Raw genomic sequence first — 18,684 nt, forward strand, 5'->3', positions numbered from 1 at the left:
ATTAATTATGACACGAATGATCATGATTAAATGGTGCAAAAAAAATGTAAACGTAGTATTAGACGTATATAAAACTAGCTGCGGGCGTGAAAAGTCAAGGCTGAAGAACGAAAAGTCCCCCTTTCAACACAAAACTACATTCAGCTCATTCTAATAAACGACAATGCGTAACCAATAGCAACATTTTACATACATAAATTTTATTTAAATTTCATATACGTATACGCACGAAAAAATGTTTTATCAAATTGTGTTGAACATATGTACGTATGTACATATATAAACGTGCCAAGTGCTTACGCATGATCGACGAAAACCGCAGTTGGTATGCAGAATTGCGAACGCATTAAATTTGAGTATATCAGGCACATACAAGCTAATATAGCTATAATTAAATATTATAACTAATTGCTCATTTTTAAGCGCATAAAATATTTAATTGAAAACAAAAATTGTATCAATTACATAATAGATGTGTAAATGTGTGTGTGTGTATGTATGTACCTTAGTAGCTCCGCACGCCAGCCAGGCTCACTGGAATGCGTCGGCCGAAACATCAGCATTGAGAGGCGACTCAGATTGCGTTTAATCTCCGGCATTTTGTATGCAAATGTTGTGCCGAAGAAACACATAAAAATATTTATCTTATGTGTATATAATTAGTTGTGTATATATGTATAGATGCAGAAACGCTTTTTGGTTTTTGATCAAAGAAATGCACTGAAACGCATGCACAAATACCCACGCGTACGTTATTGCGGACGCTTTGGAATACTGACTATTTCTCGTTGTTGGCATATACTCCTTTCGTACACGTTCCGCTCGCCTTTGGGTTAATAATGCTGTTTTCTTTGCTATTGCTGCCAAATGCGCGGTTTAGCTGTTTCTAGGTGAATGTAGCTATTGACGTGAATGTTATGTATACAAAGTGTACACTTATGTATAAATATAACACATATATGTGTATATATATAGTAGCTTATATAATCGTTGCTCGCACCACCAAATTCACTTATATTCATATATCATATATATTTTGTATATACCACACATGTTTGCTTGCATTATGATTTTTTGTTTTGCATATTTGCTACTTTGCACTATGACGTTGTTGATATAATTTTTGTTTTTGTAATTATTTGAATTTCAAAAAAAATTGTTTCCAAAACTATTTTATTATTTTTTCATAATTTTCATTTAAATTTTGCGTTTGCATGGATTATGTTATTTATTTCAAATACGCACACACGTATATACACAAGTAGACATGCGATTTATATATACACAATTTGTTGTTGTTTATACACTGCAACACGCCTGCCTTCCATCGTTCAAAGCATTACATTGGTCGCCTGTGAAGGCCAAATCATTGCCACAACTGTTATGTTGATACGTGTTGTTATTGTTGGAATTCACTTTGCAGCCGCAGCTTATGCTCCAGCTCGTGTTTATGTTGTCGTTGTTATTTTTTTGAACAACAATGTTGCACTGACATTTGTTATTGTAGTTGTTGCTGCTGTTGATTTTATGGAATTTGTTGCTATTTTCACAATTGATTTCACTTATTTGTTTGCCTCTGTTATTGTTGTTCGTCTTATGCAACTTTTCGACAGCAACAAGCTTTGGCACACGGTGTTTTATGTAAATAGCATTGTTGTTATGTTTATAGCCTTTGGTTGTTGTAGCGCACATTTTCAGGCCAAACATTTTACCATCATTGCACTAACTAATTGTGATTGTCAGTTTGTTTTTGTATTGACGCATTGACTGTATATTTTTTTTGTTGCAATTTTCGCTTTAAAATTTACACTACAAGATTTAAGAGAGATCTGTTAGAAACATATATTTTACTTCGATGTACGCGATGCTATCTAAAACTTATCGATTTTTTTCATACATATTATGGTTTAATAAATATTATGGTAGAATGAACAAAAATATTAATATCTTTTTTTTTTATTATTTATTAAAGGTCAAAACGAGCGATTTAATCAGCATGTAATTATTTTAGTTTGTTTTATTTCGTTTTTTTTTTGTATTTCATTTTTACGTTTTACTCAATACACCCTTAACAGGCTTGTAACTCCCAGTAGGAAACGTCGGAGATCTTATAAAATGTATATATGAATGATCAGCGAGACGAGCTGAGTGCATTTAGCCATGTCCGTCTATCCGTCTGTATAAACACGAGCAAGTCTCTCGGTTTTTTAGTTATCGATCTGAAATTTTACACCCGTCCTTTTCACACCATAAAGCTGCTCATTACTCACAATAGAAACTGATGGATCAAAATTCATTTATCCACTACATTCCTGTTATTTTATTTTATTTTATTTTATTTTAATTAATTTTATTTTATTTATTTTCGTTTTACTTGTTAACTTTTCAATTTTCCACTACATTCCTTTTATTTTATTACAATTTCTTTTATTTTATTTCAATTTAATTTAATTTATTTTGTTTTATTTCATTTTATTTCTTTTTATTATTGTTGTTTTTAAGTTACTTTTATTTATTTTCTTTTCTTTGTTTACTTTTCATTTTTCCACTACTTTCCTTTTATCTTGTTGTATTTTATTATATTTTGTTTTATTTTATTTAATTTTACTATATTTTATTTTAATTATTTAATTTAATTTTTTTTTACTTTACTTTATTTTGTTTAATTTTATATAAAAAACTTTTTATAATATCTTTATCAATTGTTTTTAGCAGTTATTATGGAACTAGTTCTCCCCTACATCTTTTTGTTATTTTTACATTTTCACAATTTTGCGATAATATATATTATAATTGTTTAAAATTTTATATGAACTCATTCCGCTAATTTATTTTCTATCTTTTAATTTTTATTTACTCTTTATTTTCTATTTTATTATTTAATTTTTTTTTGGAACTTTTTATAATAATTTTTGTTTTATTTTTGTTTGGTTTTGTTTTTGTTAGCGCATTCCGTAAACAAATTGCCACAAATATCGGCACAAAAACGCATACTGTATTAACTATTCTTTGCATCATGTTTTCACCTTACTTGCAGTCGGTTATCAATCCCAAGCAAATGTTGCGGCATTTACTCAAATGTTGCTGACATCAATCGCGACAATATGCATAATTTGCTGCTACGCAAACATACAAAAAACCATCCACACCTACACGTATGCGCCGATGCACGCACATGTGCATAAGTATGGGTGCGGGTGGAGACGAATTTTCATATTCAATGGCGTGCGCCATTCACTTGGCTACTTTCTGCGTAATTTGCCACAACATCCCAACTATACACGCTGTCACTAACCGATTGCATATGAGTGAGGGGAAAAAAAACCAGTGCAAAAATTAAATAGGAAAAACGTCAAAACAAACAAATTGAAATTGTTTATTGACCGCAATGCTACAAACGAATGCTAATTTTTGTGTTGTTGTTGTGATATCTGGCATTTGCATATACTAGTAGTATTGTATGTACCATATGTGAGAGTTTTGTGAGACTACGAAACGTAAAGCGCGTACTACAAAATTGATTTTCGTTTTGCTTTGACCGATTTTCCGCCAACAAATTAATTTCGGTTGCTTTGTATTGAATTTTCACCATTTCGCAATTTGTGTGCTCTTTTTGATATTTGTGGCTTATAACACAGATATTCATTCGCACATTTTACATATTTTGCGTACTATTGCAGGTTTTTATTGGAAAATAATATTTTTCAAATCACAAAACTCTTCTTCTTCGACTCTTGAACATTACGTTTGTACGTTGTCACTATTTTTTTTAAACTTTCCGTTGCATCACATTTACTAGCGCGTCGACCGCACGTCCAACTGAAAATTCCAAATCTACTGCCATAGCAAACACTAAAAGCAACGCGCTACCGTACCGGAACGTTGGTCAAAGTCAACCCCCAAACTTCGTAGAATCGAAAAGTCCGAACCAACTACGCCAAACCGTTATGCCTAAGTACTTTGTATCTCAGGCTACTCAGCGCTACTGCGGGCCCACCGAACAGATACTCGACGATTTATACTGAACGCTAAATGTCTTTGCTGATGTTGACTGATGTTTCTGCTGCTGTTGCTGTTGAGCTGTTGCGTCTAGCGCGGCTGTCCGGCTCCTGTTTTGGTTGCGGTGTTGAGAGCGCGAGTAAATGCACAGCTCACAGTCCACATTACGCGCTGCTATTTGACTTGTTGTTGTTGCTTTTATTTTCGTATAAAAAAATTCTCGTTTTTTATTTGCTTTTGCTTATTATTTAAAATATATGCCGCTCACACATTATTTACATTAGCTACGCTGTATATAAATCATACACATTGTTGTTGCTGCTTATATCAATTACACACACGCATATACATAAATTTTTATAGAAATAAAATGGCAGGACAAGCGCCAGAAAAGAGTTTTGCCGTTCCTTGAGTGGTCTGAAACCAGCCCGGCTTGTCTATCCAAGCGAACGATCGACCAGTGAATCAACCATCCGTCAAATGTCACACAAGCGTGCCAGCTGTGCTGGGTGGTTGTTCTACATATTGCTGTTGTTGTTACAGTTGTTGTTGGCAGTATCACATTGGCGCAGCGTGTTGCTGAACGGAAGCATTATTGTCTGTTAAATGCCAGCTGATATGCTCAGAGCTCAAATTGACGGTCAATTTGACGGCATAATGTGTGCAACAATAGTAATAAAGAAAACAGTGAATACAGTGTTCCTTCGATAGATATGTGAATTATATATAATAATTTAATATATGAATTTTAAAGCAATTTATGGACTATTCGACAATACTGTTCATAAACAATTCTTTCGACAAAAATTTTCGGAAGTATAACTTTTTCGGTTATATTTTATACATGTAACGGATCTCATCGAAATTTCGGGTTCCAAAATATAAAAGTTGTAAACGAACGAACGTGTACGGCTTACGAGCCCTTTGGATCAAGTTAAGAGACCAATTATAGTTTTTACTGTATAAAAAGTGAAAAGTTGAGCCGCGAACTGTACGAGAGAGTTTGATGGTTTTGCTCTTGAAAACCCCATCATTATTCTGAAGAAGGTTATAATTATATAAATGCAGAATTATTAAATTTTTCTTAAATTTTGAGAAAACAGAAAAACAGGTGTATATGTACCAGGTTTACCTACGAGTATAAAAATGCTATACTGTTTTGACAAATAACCAAATATACAAATACTCCTATCTGTGAGTAGTATTTATGCGAGTGTACTGTACCAAAGCACAAAAGCGCGCTGCCACCGTGTACTATCTGTCGGCGTACGCAAATTTGCTTTATGACAGCTACTTATCAAAAGCGTCAGTCGTTTCACTCATCAGGGTTGACGCTTTTTTTCCTTATCTCGAACAAATAATTGAGGCCATTTTTAACTTTCTGCTTTACTCTATTAATTTTATGATAAAGTGGTATTTTATTTATTTACCCTTTATGACTTGAAGAGGTAAAGAATATTATTATTTCTTAGAATATTTTGGTCTATGATAAAATACGTATTTTTGTTTTTTCTTTTATACAATAAATATGGGTATTATTATACCCTGAACAGCATATATTTAGTTTTGTACTAACACCCAGAAGGAAACTTTGAGCACTCTATAAAATATAAAAACAGGGTAAATTAACGCAAAATATAAATATGCCGTAAAGTGTAGTGTTGATAACTCTAAAAAAACAAATAACGACAGCTGACAGTTTAGGCGCGTTACACAATAGAACGTGTCTTCATCATTGAACAATATTTCCAAAATTATTAAAGAGCATTAGATTTCTCTATAGGGTTATTTAAAAACATAGGTCTGTTGCAACAAGCTCAGAACCATGCGCTCTTTATGGAAAACCGTGGAGGCCATTTGTCAGACGTGTTATTCCATAAACAACCCTATCTTAAGTACCTAATGATTCAACAAAAAAATTAAAATCGAAATACTAAAAGCTGTGTATTCTATTTCATTCCAATCTGGCGTTAATTTTGGGACATCCTTTATAAATGATACGCAGTACGATATAGAAAACTTCATTTGATGAAATATCTTCAGCAAGTTTGACAAGTCTCCGAAAAAATTGTCCAGATCAACTCACTATAGGGTATATCAAGGTATCTTCATCAAATTTGGCATGTGTTATTGTCTTAATCAACAGTGAAATCACCGAAGAAATCGGATCACATGTGAAAGGTATTTTAACTTCGCTGCAACCGAAGTTAACATTTGTTGTTTGCATTCATCTGGAATAATATATTGTTTCTTAAATACATATGATGCTATGGTTAGGTACATGCTGAACCGGCAGACAAAGCATGGATTTAGACAAAAGCAAATATTTATGAAGTCTATCAAAATTCTTGTCGTCCGAACATATTTAACAAGCACTTAGGGAATAGTCAGCTGGTTTTGAATTTTTTTTTGCAATTGTTGTTCTATAATAATGTTCTAATAAAGTGCGAGGGTCGTTATTGAACTGAAATAATTTGCAAAATGAGTTTCAAGGAGCCTTGCAAGTATTTTTTTTTTTCATTAAGAATTCGCACTAAGAAATTGTTATATTATTAACCTTTAGTAATTCAAAATTTTTATAATTTACACAATATTATTATATAGTAAATTGCATATAATATACTTAAAGAAATACCTTACGTAATCTTATAATTTCCATGAGCGTACTTTGAACTTAAAATTCATCCTCCATTACACAAGTTATGTACTCACACATAAATTCAATTTCCGCGCACTTCTTTCATGCATCTATTTGTATACCTATACTATATGTATGTGATACATCTGCTGCATATCCATCAGCAATGCTTCAAGTTTATTTTATTTCAAAGATAATAATAATCAAGACGGCATACACGTGTGATTCGCATTGCCAAACATTTAAATATATTATACATTTTTATATAAATTCAAGTGCACGAAACAATAATAAGCACTTCTATTTGACCATTTTAAGTTTAGACCAATTTTCGTTTGTCTCTTCTAGAAAAGACACGCCTTACCTATTGTAATTCTATTTTTTCTTTACTATATACATATGTACACACATATATACATATATTATCCGCCTGCAGAAGCACACCCAAAAATGCTGTATTTGTCAGAATTTCGCAAATTCACAAATAAGTGCAAATTTTTCGCTTTGCATAAGAAACTTGCAAAAAGCTAACAAAAGATAAAAAAAAAGCAAAGATAGTGTCAATTGTTGCCAAAAAGTTTGCAATATTGGGTCACATGTCGTGTCGCAAACTCTTATCGCATTTAACAAATACAATATAATAATAAGTGTTTTCGATGCGCCAAGCGTTGGAGAGTAATAAATCGAACAAGCTATACTAGTTTTACTAACAAATTAACAGTACTTGCTTCTTTGGTATAGAAGCGCTTATTGCCACAACAAAAACTAATTATTGTAGCAACACATTAGTTTCGAGCCTTAAGACTTATTTAATAGAACAACAATGATTTTTTTCTAGTCTTAAGTTTTCAAAAACTATACCAAAAAGTGGTTTTAATTTCCTTTTTATTCGTAGCTTGTCATTTAAGCCATTCACAACGGTAAAATTGTGCGGTTTTAGCGGTTATACCATTTCAATGAGTCATCGGCATACTCTCTTCTACAAATTCAACTCGATAACTTGTGAAAAAAAAATGAATGCAAAAAGTCTAGAAAACTGACTTAGAACCATTGTCAATTTTCAAAACATAAATTTTGTATTGTAGTGTAATTCTTGTACATGCCGCATGCTTGTTAGGTGCACTTGGTGCTACCAACTGCCAGATGGCTTTTAAGGTCCAAGGTTATACTATTAAATGTCAGAGATCGGATCAAAAATTTAAAGTTTTAATATATCTATATAAGATTTTTATGCATGAAAAACGATGAAAAACAAGCACGAAAATTTTCCAATGCTTTATTTTTTGGAAAGTAGATGTATCTACATATTCTGCATCCAAAAATGTACATCTATCAATGAATGTATTTTTGAAAGCAATAACAAGGTTAACACATTGAATTCTAATTGAGAGAGTATGAGCATAACTCGTTAAAGTAGTAAACTGTTTTCTTCATTGCTACCGTATTTTTTATAATGTGTTCGATTTGCTACTCTCTAATTCTCGGCAATACGAAGGCAGCTGCAGTAAGCGAAGTACATCGTGAAGATTAAGGTGTGTCTAACACTCCCACAAACTCTTGAACTTTACTCAACTCAATTACTCTCCGCACCCATGGAACTATAACAAGCGCGTGAAAGGCCAGTCACGTTCTTAAACTCCACGACCAATATATTATAACACATAACTCTTATTAACATCTACTAATTTTAAATTTTATATTCATACATTATGTAAATATTGATTTGTGTGTACCCAATTCGAACAGCGTACAAATTCGAAATGTAAAATTGAAACACTTGTGCCTCGGGTCTACAATATTTGAATTTATTTCCTCCAAGCATTGTTGAAAGCACAAAGCTTGCGTCAGTCAAAAGGTTAATATTTGCACAGGCGGTGCGAAAAAGAAGTCATTTTTATACACACAATAATACCTGGTATGTAAGATATATGGTATAACACAAAATAAATACGTACAAATGAAGCAATGAACAAAGATTCGACATGAACGCAGCTTGCAGACACCGCGACCCGCAAGTATTTACTTTAAAGCTTAACTTAAAAATATATGATAAATTTATTAAAATTGATCGGAGCGATTGGCAAATAATTTGAGAGCAAACATGGCATTTGGAAAATTTAGAAGTGATGGTGATATTATAAAATTATATAAGGAAAAGAACGAATAACACACAGATATTGATCACATCAGATGAGCATTAGGCGATTTTCAAAAACACAGTTTGGATTGGATAGTAATTCAATTGAGTCAAGTGCTAGAAAAACAGCTCGAATGCAGACTGACTGACTGACTAACGATTACAAGAGATGAGATCAAACATAAATTTAACGGTTGGAGGAATAATGGGAAAGATTATGGAGATCGTTAGTGTATTTTGGCAAACCACGGAGATCGAAGGGAGGCATATATTTATATTTCCAAGCGGATCGTCGATAGTAACACATTCTCCTAATATATTTTGGAAATATTTTCTGCAGTTACTTAGTAAAAATTACTATTTCCTAACCAATAGTGTTTCAGCTGATAAAAATATATCAGCAGCATTTCTTTTAAAAGAACTTCAAAAAGTTTACCAAATACGCATGCACTCAAAATATCTAAACAAAAAAATAAAAATAAATAAATCTTCACATGATGAAGGTAAATCAGTATAATCTCAGCAGAATTAATAACTACACTGCCTGTCGCTGCCTTTAAGCTACATTATATCTGCTTATATATTGCAACCTCTTGTCTAAGGCATAAATTATGTAGTAGCTTACTTGTAGAAATGCTTGCTCAACATTTGTCTAGCTCATAGAAGCGCGTGAGCTAGTTAATGACTATATAGAATTTTATATACAAATATAGCTATATATGTATATCCATATGTACTTAAGCTATTATTAACTTGCTGAGCTTTTTATGGCATTGATAATACGAAAATAAAATATCTATGCTGTAGCACGTTTAAAATTTATAGGCGCAAGCTAAAAATAATAATAACAATAATAAACATTCACATAGTGAGAACTTTTTTTTATTTTTATATGTTGTTGAAGTTCTCATGCCCTTACATGACATTCTCTGAGATTCGCTGATTTTTTGATTGACATTCAATTAGCTTAATTGAGTCAACTAGCATATAAACATTTTCTGCTTCCAAAACTTTCAAGACCTCATTGATTTCATCACTTATCTCTCACATTCCGCTGCTTGCAATAACCTTTTAAATATCGCGTGGGTTTACAAATATCAGAACAACAAAATAGCTCAATTAAAAGCCGGAAAAATAAACGTGTTCAGTACATAAAGCATTTTCTTAACAAAAAAGACATCAATCAGGCACAGACCACAAGTCTACATAGCAGTTGTTGCTTGCCAAATTGGGCAGCCAGTGTTTCCCTTGGGTTTAAAATATGCAAAAAAGGTAAAGAGAGATCACATAAAACACAGAGGGTACACAAAAAGCGAAACATCAATCAAAATTAATAGAAGGAAATAAAAGGAAAACGAATGCAATACGATAAGCCACTCACTTCAACAATGTAAAGAAATTTTTAAAGGCAAAAATAACAATTTCGTAAACAAATACAGAGTCTTACAATTGATGAGATTACATAGCTTTGGTTAAATACTATTTACTCGCGTGTAAATTATTATATCGAAGTAAATTTGTAGACATATTGTAAATGCCGGTTATTATTTTTTCACTTATTCAGATACTTTTTAGAGTCTATTTAATGATAGGAAGAAAACTGCTTATACTGTATAAAATATAAATGTCTATTAGATCTACCGTAAATCTATTGTCAATCACATATTCATCACCACCCAAAACTTGAAAAACATGCATAGTGACGAATCGATAGATTAAAGCAGCTGTAACATAAAGAGGCTATCCTTAGGTGACCATGTTTCTTCCTACAGAATCAGAGTTTTTTTATCGATTTTTAGTCATTGATTTTTTCCATATTATAATTCACTGAAAATCGCGACATATAATAGCTGAGAGAGCAACACATTTTTATTCAAAAAGAATGGAAATGATAAAGGAGAAAGCAAAATATTATCAAAAATTATTAAAAGATTCAAGGACTGTCTGGTTCGATCGTTTGTATATCAGTTGATGAAGTGGACGGTGTTTCCGGAATTGTTGAAGACGTCTTCGGTTTGACGTATTTCTCTTACTGACTGATTTTTCAAAGAAGCTCGGGTTGCGACTTTAAGTGAGTGAAAAACTCCAAACAAAAACATTTAAAATTATTCTTTACAAATAAAATCGATTTCACGGTGCTGACTTGTAGGCGAGTTTTCCATATTCTGTTAATGGTGGAAAATATGCGTTCCACTGGTGCCGATGTTGCTGGTAGTATCAGAGCATATTCAACGATCTCTGAAAGCTCAACGAATGGTATGTTTTGCTTCAACTGAAAAGTAAAACATTGAACTCAACGTTTGTCAACGGTTGTCTGTTCTTTGCTCCTTTTATCAATTCGTTTGTCACCTATATACTGAGAAATATAAGTGAATTGTTTGAACAGCTTATGTGATGTAGTGTACGATGCTTTCAAAATATGATTTTCGGAAAATAAACGTTTTCTCAATTTTTTTCCAGTCGAGTTTATCAGTAAGTAGAACCCAACCAAACATTTGAGTCCATGCCTCAAGAAATTCGTAGCAATCACTTGATTGACATATTGAAGGCAATTAAAAATGAGAAAACGAAAATTGAGGTGTAAAATTAAATATTTACTTCGAAATTGTTTCGATTCTACTTCAAATTTCTTCAAGTCATAGTTTTTTTCGCTTTTACTTGCAACGGAAAGTATCTACCAAAATATATCTCAAAATACAGTCGAGACTGGTTACAACAGAATTAAGCATTAAAATTAGCAGAATGCTACCTGTGGTGAAGCAGAACAAGTCATAAAATGTCGTTTTATCGAACAAATAATAAATCCATAAACTTCCTGTGTTAAATTATTGGCTTTTAATAAAGAATTTGCAAAATATTCTACATTACTATACTATCATTTGGACCGAATAAGTAATTTGATTGATCAACTGTCTACTTCTCGATAGGATACATGCGGGGAATCAAAGAAATGTCCAACAAATGAAAAAAGTTCTAGACAGCCTAGCTGAATTGCCGCCTAGCATGGCAGTTAGTCTTTCAAACTTTTGTATTGACAACGCATTTATTACTATGTTGCCGTCATTTCAGTTGATAAAAATATTTTATATACTCTGTTATTCACCATGGCGCTTCAAATGAAATATTACCTAAAATTCTTTGTTTCCAACTGCTTTTTATTTCACACAAAACAAACAAGTTAGCGTCTATCAATTGCATAAGCTACACCGTTGTTTTGATAATTGCCTAATCAAAGCTGATGAGGATACCTAATCACGAACTATGCGCCATAATGATAAGTAGTCCATCGGGATTGGAGCGTATTACGATATCACGAATTTTAGTTTCCGTCAAACAAATACGAATCGAAAATTGTTGCGAACTTAACACTGCTTAGAAGCACTCAGACAGGTATTAATCAATAGTATTGAAATATATATAAACAATTTCACTGTGCAACTTAATAAGAAGTCTGACAAAAGCCTATTGATAAGAACTTTTTAATGCAGTGGGAATATACCGGCGTTATTTATGTTTATTATACCAATCACAGATAAACCAACTCATATTGATAACATTTTTACGACGTCACTACTAAGTCTAATTCGAACATGTGTCAGCGGTGTGGGGTAATTAAAATTTTGCCAACAACAAAATGTATATAGTAATGTCTTTTACCGCATTTACGTCATTAAATATACTATGCTTGGTTATGGATTAACGGACTCAGCGATAAAAGGTTAGGTGCGTTAGGTGCTTTTCTTAAAAATTAAGAAATATGAAATATGTAAAGAGGAAAACACTCGCATATTTGTGTAAAAAATGTCCATAAATACAATTATCATTTGATTTTATTTAAGCAAGACTGATTTCAGTATAACCGTTAAACATTCAAAACAATCGTAAACAAAGGCATTCCCTGCATTCACTCATGGCGTCACCATGTATTATATTTTGCTGTCAAACACACTGCCGACTATATAACGAAATGAAACTGTCACAATCGCTATATCTAAAATGTTCAGTAAAATATTCACTCTTTGGAACTGCGCAATGAACACCAAAACTTATGGTAAATACCGGCCCAAAACTGTCAGTGTTGTATGCGTCACAACTTTAGTGCCGCTTTTTAGCATTTTTAGCAATAAGTTTAGTGCCGCTTTACTACATAATGCTATTGTGACGAATTTTTATTTGCGATGAATAATTTACTATGCCTTATTTACGCTATGATTTAAGTAGGCTTTGTTTCTAATACATATGTACATTTGTCTATAGTTTAAAGTATTATTTAGCAAAACTGACTATTGTTGCTATTTTTAAAAGAGACTCAAATTACACACAGAAGCGAAAATAAAACTTCAATAGTTGCAAAATTCTGTACGAGTAGATATGAATATATGGTGTATGTATGTGATAATTTATGCTGATTATTATTAAATTTTTATTTCAATATTATCGCTAATTTTTTTTAACTCGTGATTGTAAATTTTCATTGACGCTTAAATCTCTTATTCGGTCTCAATTTTACGAGTTTATTACCGCAATAAAATAAGTGTTTACTTGAGATTGAAGCCGCAGGCGCCCTTCACATTTGACATTATCTCCGAAATATCATAAATAGGTACTCGTGAATAGAAATCACACGAAATATAATATATACTTATGTAGGAGTATATATTAATGCGTATATGTATGTATGAAAGAGTACCAGATGTGTCATCACGAAGAAATTACACGGCTGCGTCTCATGCTTCAAAATTTAATCGAGTTGTGGGTATATAGCACAAACATAAATATATATATTGTAGAAATATATATACAATAAATGCATTTATATAACTAAATAGATAGACAACAAAAAATTGTGTTCAGAGGTACTTGTTTTAAAAAAAAAAAAATTTCTTATATTTTCTGTGAAATCATTATCTTATCTAAGATTAAGTATTGAGCTGCGCATGCACTGGACTGCAAAGTCCTTATGACCGTTAAAATAATGGAAACTTCAACTTCCAGTAGCTCTAAAACCGTGATTTCAAGCAAAAAACAGACGACGAATAAATTTTGTTTATGGAAAAAAGTTAAAATTATTGATTGAAATAAATAAGAATCACAGAAACTAGTAATATTCTTAAAAAGAAACTAGTAATATCGTTAAAATTTTAACTATTCGAATACTGATAAGCCCGAGAATGTCACGTAATTTTACTGAGACTACACTAATTACGCCACAATTTAGAATGAAATATATACAGAATGAAATATATACATATTAGGGTGGAGCGAAAAAAATTTTGTTTTTGGTTTAAACTCTTCACATTTATATAAAAATTACCGAATTTGACGGTTTTTGACTCAAAATTTATTTTAACGCTTAAGGATAACTTTTTAATGGCCAGAAAGAGGTGTGGATAGTCCGCGTCTAGTAGACGTATCAAAAATTTTTACAAAATAAAAATTTTAACTCGAAATTTACTTTAAAAGTGAGTGGACCCGGCCGCCTCTAGACATTAAAAACAAAAAAAAAATTTCAAAAATTTTCTTTTATTTTATAATCTACAAAATTTACCCTAATACATATGTCTTTATTGCGCTATTATGTTGTTATGTTATGCCAAACCAACCTTATTTTTTTTTAAATATAATCATCATTTTCGAAATTAATTAGCTAGGCGGCGAAATGGACTAAACTTTTGTTAACTTAGTTCAAGCGTAGCGTAAAAAAAACTGAACTTTTTTCTTTACCATTTGATTTCTAATTTCTAACGCAGTAAGGGAAGTCATATTAACTAACATCACCTATATAGACAAAATGTTAATGCTGTAAGAGCACTGAAACTTCTAAAATATTTATTAAATATATAAAACGAGAGAATTACAATAACGAAAATACTTAAATAAGATTAATAGTCTGGTTGTCATGGTAGAACATTTCTCGAACAAAGATTGAAAAAGTTGTATGCCTCTGAAGCAGTGCAAAGTCTATATTAATCTAAATTTTCTAAATAAATGAACTAATGTTCTATTTAGCATTAGTTAAATGAACGATATATATGTATTTAATCTATGAACTCATATTGGCATATTTCTTTATCTATATATTTGCAGCAAGAGTCTTGTTCTAATTTCATTTCAAACCAGCTTTATCACTTCTTTTCTGGTTTTTTATGCATTTTTATATTTTTAGTATATAATTTGTTTTTAATTGTTCTAGTTGTCGCCAGTTAACATGATAAGTAGGTAAATGCATATATACTTCATTACATATTTATTTATGTTTACTTAAAATGGCAACAGCATACCTGTACATTATGAGTACAATGCTTTCAAAGCTAAGCGTTGAGAAAACTCAAACATATTGTACACAGCGAGTTGTCCGGACTGTAGTGAACTATTGGCAAACCGCAAAATTTCCTTAAGGAATATATTTATATGACAGCAAGAAATAAAAATTACATACAACGCTGAACTCCGTTCTTACTCAACCAACAATAATTTAAGTTGTTCGGCTGTCTATTGCCACGCAAGCAACTGTCACCGTAGTTGGCGAATGTGCAATGTTAATTAACATTCCCTACTAAGGTATTAAAAGGCCAAAGCATCCTTTAAGTAACAAGTTTTATATAATTTATTTAATTTCCCATTTTCATAATAGAATTTCCCATTCTTTAAATTCTCAAATTCAATAATACCGCTTACAAAAATATGTATTACAAGCTAAATAACATTGGAGTTGAGCTAATTTATTTAAATGACAGAGTGAATGACAGCTTACTGTCAACATAAATGACGCTCACGCAAATCAAATGCAGTTAAAACAGATGTGTGCACGCGCGTATGTGCTTAATTAAAAAATGAGGTAATTGCAAATGTTTTCATACAGTTCACTTATTGATTTTTGATCGATTGCACATATTACTTTATGTTCATTTAATTGAAAGAAATGCGAAAAATGTCAACAATAAATATAGAAATCGAATGTTTACTTGTTTGGCGCACAACAAAAGCGTTCATTCATACACTGACTCTGAAAACTGCACAAGTATTCCCGCCAAATATTATTCGTTTATGTTATTACGTGCTTTAATTGTTTAACTATTAGTTTTAAGTGGTTTTTTACCCAACATATTTGTGTGGAAGCGTTTGCTTTACCTTAGTTTTAAATAAACATTTCGTGACGTTTCGTTAAAAATACGCGAGCGGTAGCAAAATTGGCCTAAAAACTACCATATATACTTATATATACAAATAACTTATATACAAATAAATGTATATACTTTTATAGCCATATGTTTGTATAAGTTATTCACCGCGCTTCAGCTTATTGTCTTATTATTCTTTTTTACCTTTCTACTTTTTATACATATGTTAATACTTCACCATTCTTTGTTAACGTGAGAATTATATTTATTATAGCAACGTCGCTCATTATGAAATATTCATAATAATTTCATTGATATTACAAAAAGTCAACAGGAAGCGGCCGCTTTGGGCTCCAGCTAGCAAAACGCGCGCACCTTTCGCTATATGTTAATATTTTTATCTCTTTAAATGTATTCAAGTAATGTTTTAAAAAGATTTTGTGCCTCGTTGAAAACTTGTCAGTACTTACTTCAATATCTCTTCGAAAATTCATAACGATTTTATATGCGAATGTTCTCGAAGTTCAGAACTAGTTTTCTAAGCACTCAATAGCCTGAAAACAAAAGCATCCCATTCATTCATAGATCGCAGTTTTGAAAAATCGGAAAAAAACTGAAATCTACAAACAAAGCGTTCTCTCGCTATTCTTATCTGCAGAATTAAGCTTAAACCAAAACTATATCTATGGAAACCAGAAATAAAAGCGTTGTTCTTAATATTAAGGTTAATGTAAAGAACTGTATTGCAGTTAAGATCAATCCTCGAATAAAAATTTGTTTGGTAGTGTTGCAACAATAAAATTGAGATTTACAGAATTTTACAACAGCCACATTAAATTCTGTCACTATCCATGAAACTGCGTGGAATATTGCGTATACTAGCTTTGTCTACATTATATGCTCAATTGCTCTTTTTAAGTGCCATATTTGTTATCGTAATGTTATCTGCTGCAATTACGAAAATCCATAAAAATAGTTTCCAATTTTTACAGCATTTTTAATTTTATAGACACAAATTACGTATTTCCTGCATTTACGTTTACAGTAAGGCCTGGCTGTGTGACTCACATGAAATAAAACTTATGCTTTACGTATTTAATTTTCAAATTATATTTTTAGTTATAAGTTATTGTAAAGTGTGCTTGTTTTTTTTTTGGCGCTTTTATACAATGGATGAATAACATTACTTTATGCAAATCTTTAAAAAACAATTGGTAGGTTTTTCACTTTATACTTAACAACATATGTTATTTTTTTAGACTTCTACGCTGTTGTAAATCTTATATAAATTATTTACACTTCGGTATTTTTCTGATGAATATTTTCTTTACCAAATGATAAATTATACAGTTATTTGTTATTATAAGCTGCTAAATGAAATCTAATTCTTCGGAATGATAAAAATATATGCGTTGGTTTGTGTCAATTTTATTCAGTGAAAACCGGTAGTGGTCTCCATTAATAATCTATATGATATAACATATATGCAGAATTACCACTTCCAGTTCCACTGAAGTGAGCGATGATTGAATGATGACGACCACTTGAGTCGGGAAAGCACCTAACGAAGTACCACTGTAATGTATTGGCTTTTAGTTTACGCATAAAAAAATCCCAATAAGCACATTTGCACACATAACTACATATGTACATACATATGTATGTATATGTAAAATATGTATATGTACATACATACAAATAGTGAATTGTTTTGCCTGCCAGCAAAGCCATCAAACTGACCTTTCTCCGTTGCCAATTATATTTGCTATTTTACAAACATTTTCTTGTATTGTAATTATTTAATTTTTATTGATTTGCCAATTTATCACTTGTACAACATGTTCAGTTGATCTTCGCAAGCAGACACTGTAAAGTGAAACACAACTACCAAAACATCACAAACAAATTGTTTTCGCTACTTTTATTTGTCGTCCGTTGCTTTCCACCATTTCAATTCCCCTTCAAGCAAATTTCTATGGATTTCGCATGAAACGTTTTTAATTAAATATGCAAAACGTGTGGCTTCGACACATTAGCCTGCTGTCATATAAAGCAACACGAAGCCTCACCATTGCTGCAAATAAAAAACCAAAAAATAACAACTAAACGACGTCCGCTTGATGGTCCAAGGTGCAAACAATATTGAGTCATTCAACTGTGGCATCTAACAGTATACCTACATACATACACGTATTAGTGTACTTAAAAACAGCAAACTGATAACTTCTCAAGAAAAATCATAAAAATGCTAAATAGTTTTAGATATAGCAAAATGTATAAATAAGCATACATAAGCATGTATATGGTACAAATTTGCATAGAAGCCTCAAATTTGCATAAATATGCACAGTACGAGTATGTATAAAAAAATGCTCGCCTTAAAGCCGCTTTCAACCGTCGCATAGAATAATTAATTTTAATGTTATGCGAAAATAAAATATTTTCTCACTTACTCATCGCTTTTGAAATAAAAATAAATAGCAGTGCAAAAAACTTTGAAGCGGTTAAAAAAAAATTGCGTCGATTTTTCCTTGTATTTCAAATTAATGTTAAATAACATATCAATATACTCGCACATATGTAGACATAATGTTAGCATCCATAACAGTATTCTGCTACGTTAAACCATATTAGCGCTCACGTTTTTTAAATAAAGGATAGTGGAGCATTCTGAATTTTGATATATTCGCTGAAATCACATATCTTCGAGCGAAGATATTGTTTAGCGAGCGAGTGAGTGAATGACAAAGCAGTGCAAATACCATATGGTCAGTAGGAAAAAGTAACAT

At 31.6% G+C, this 18,684-nt stretch overlaps 1 protein-coding gene across 5 annotated transcripts in view; it reads right to left on the minus strand.

Moving 5' to 3' along the window:
* Irk1 (Inwardly rectifying potassium channel 1) overlaps positions 1 to 18,684 on the minus strand; it is a 64,784-nt gene that overhangs the window by 16,571 nt on the left and 29,529 nt on the right. The window contains exons 1-2 of one of the 5 annotated variants that reach the window (XM_070110900.1): positions 3,746 to 3,991; positions 505 to 1,809 (exon numbers count right to left, since the gene is read on the minus strand). The exons of 3 other annotated variants lie outside the window; for them this stretch is intronic. In XM_070110900.1, the coding sequence (XP_069967001.1) occupies positions 505 to 632 (128 nt within the window). In that variant the 5' untranslated portion in view covers positions 633 to 1,809; positions 3,746 to 3,991. Of the gene's footprint in view, positions 1 to 504; positions 1,810 to 3,031; positions 3,992 to 18,684 lie in introns of those variants that run through there. One more of the 5 variants, XM_014234577.3, reaches the window with a different exon arrangement.

Source organism: Bactrocera oleae, chromosome 2 (genome assembly GCF_042242935.1).
Source record: "Bactrocera oleae isolate idBacOlea1 chromosome 2, idBacOlea1, whole genome shotgun sequence".
NCBI classification, from domain to species: domain Eukaryota; kingdom Metazoa; phylum Arthropoda; class Insecta; order Diptera; family Tephritidae; genus Bactrocera; species Bactrocera oleae.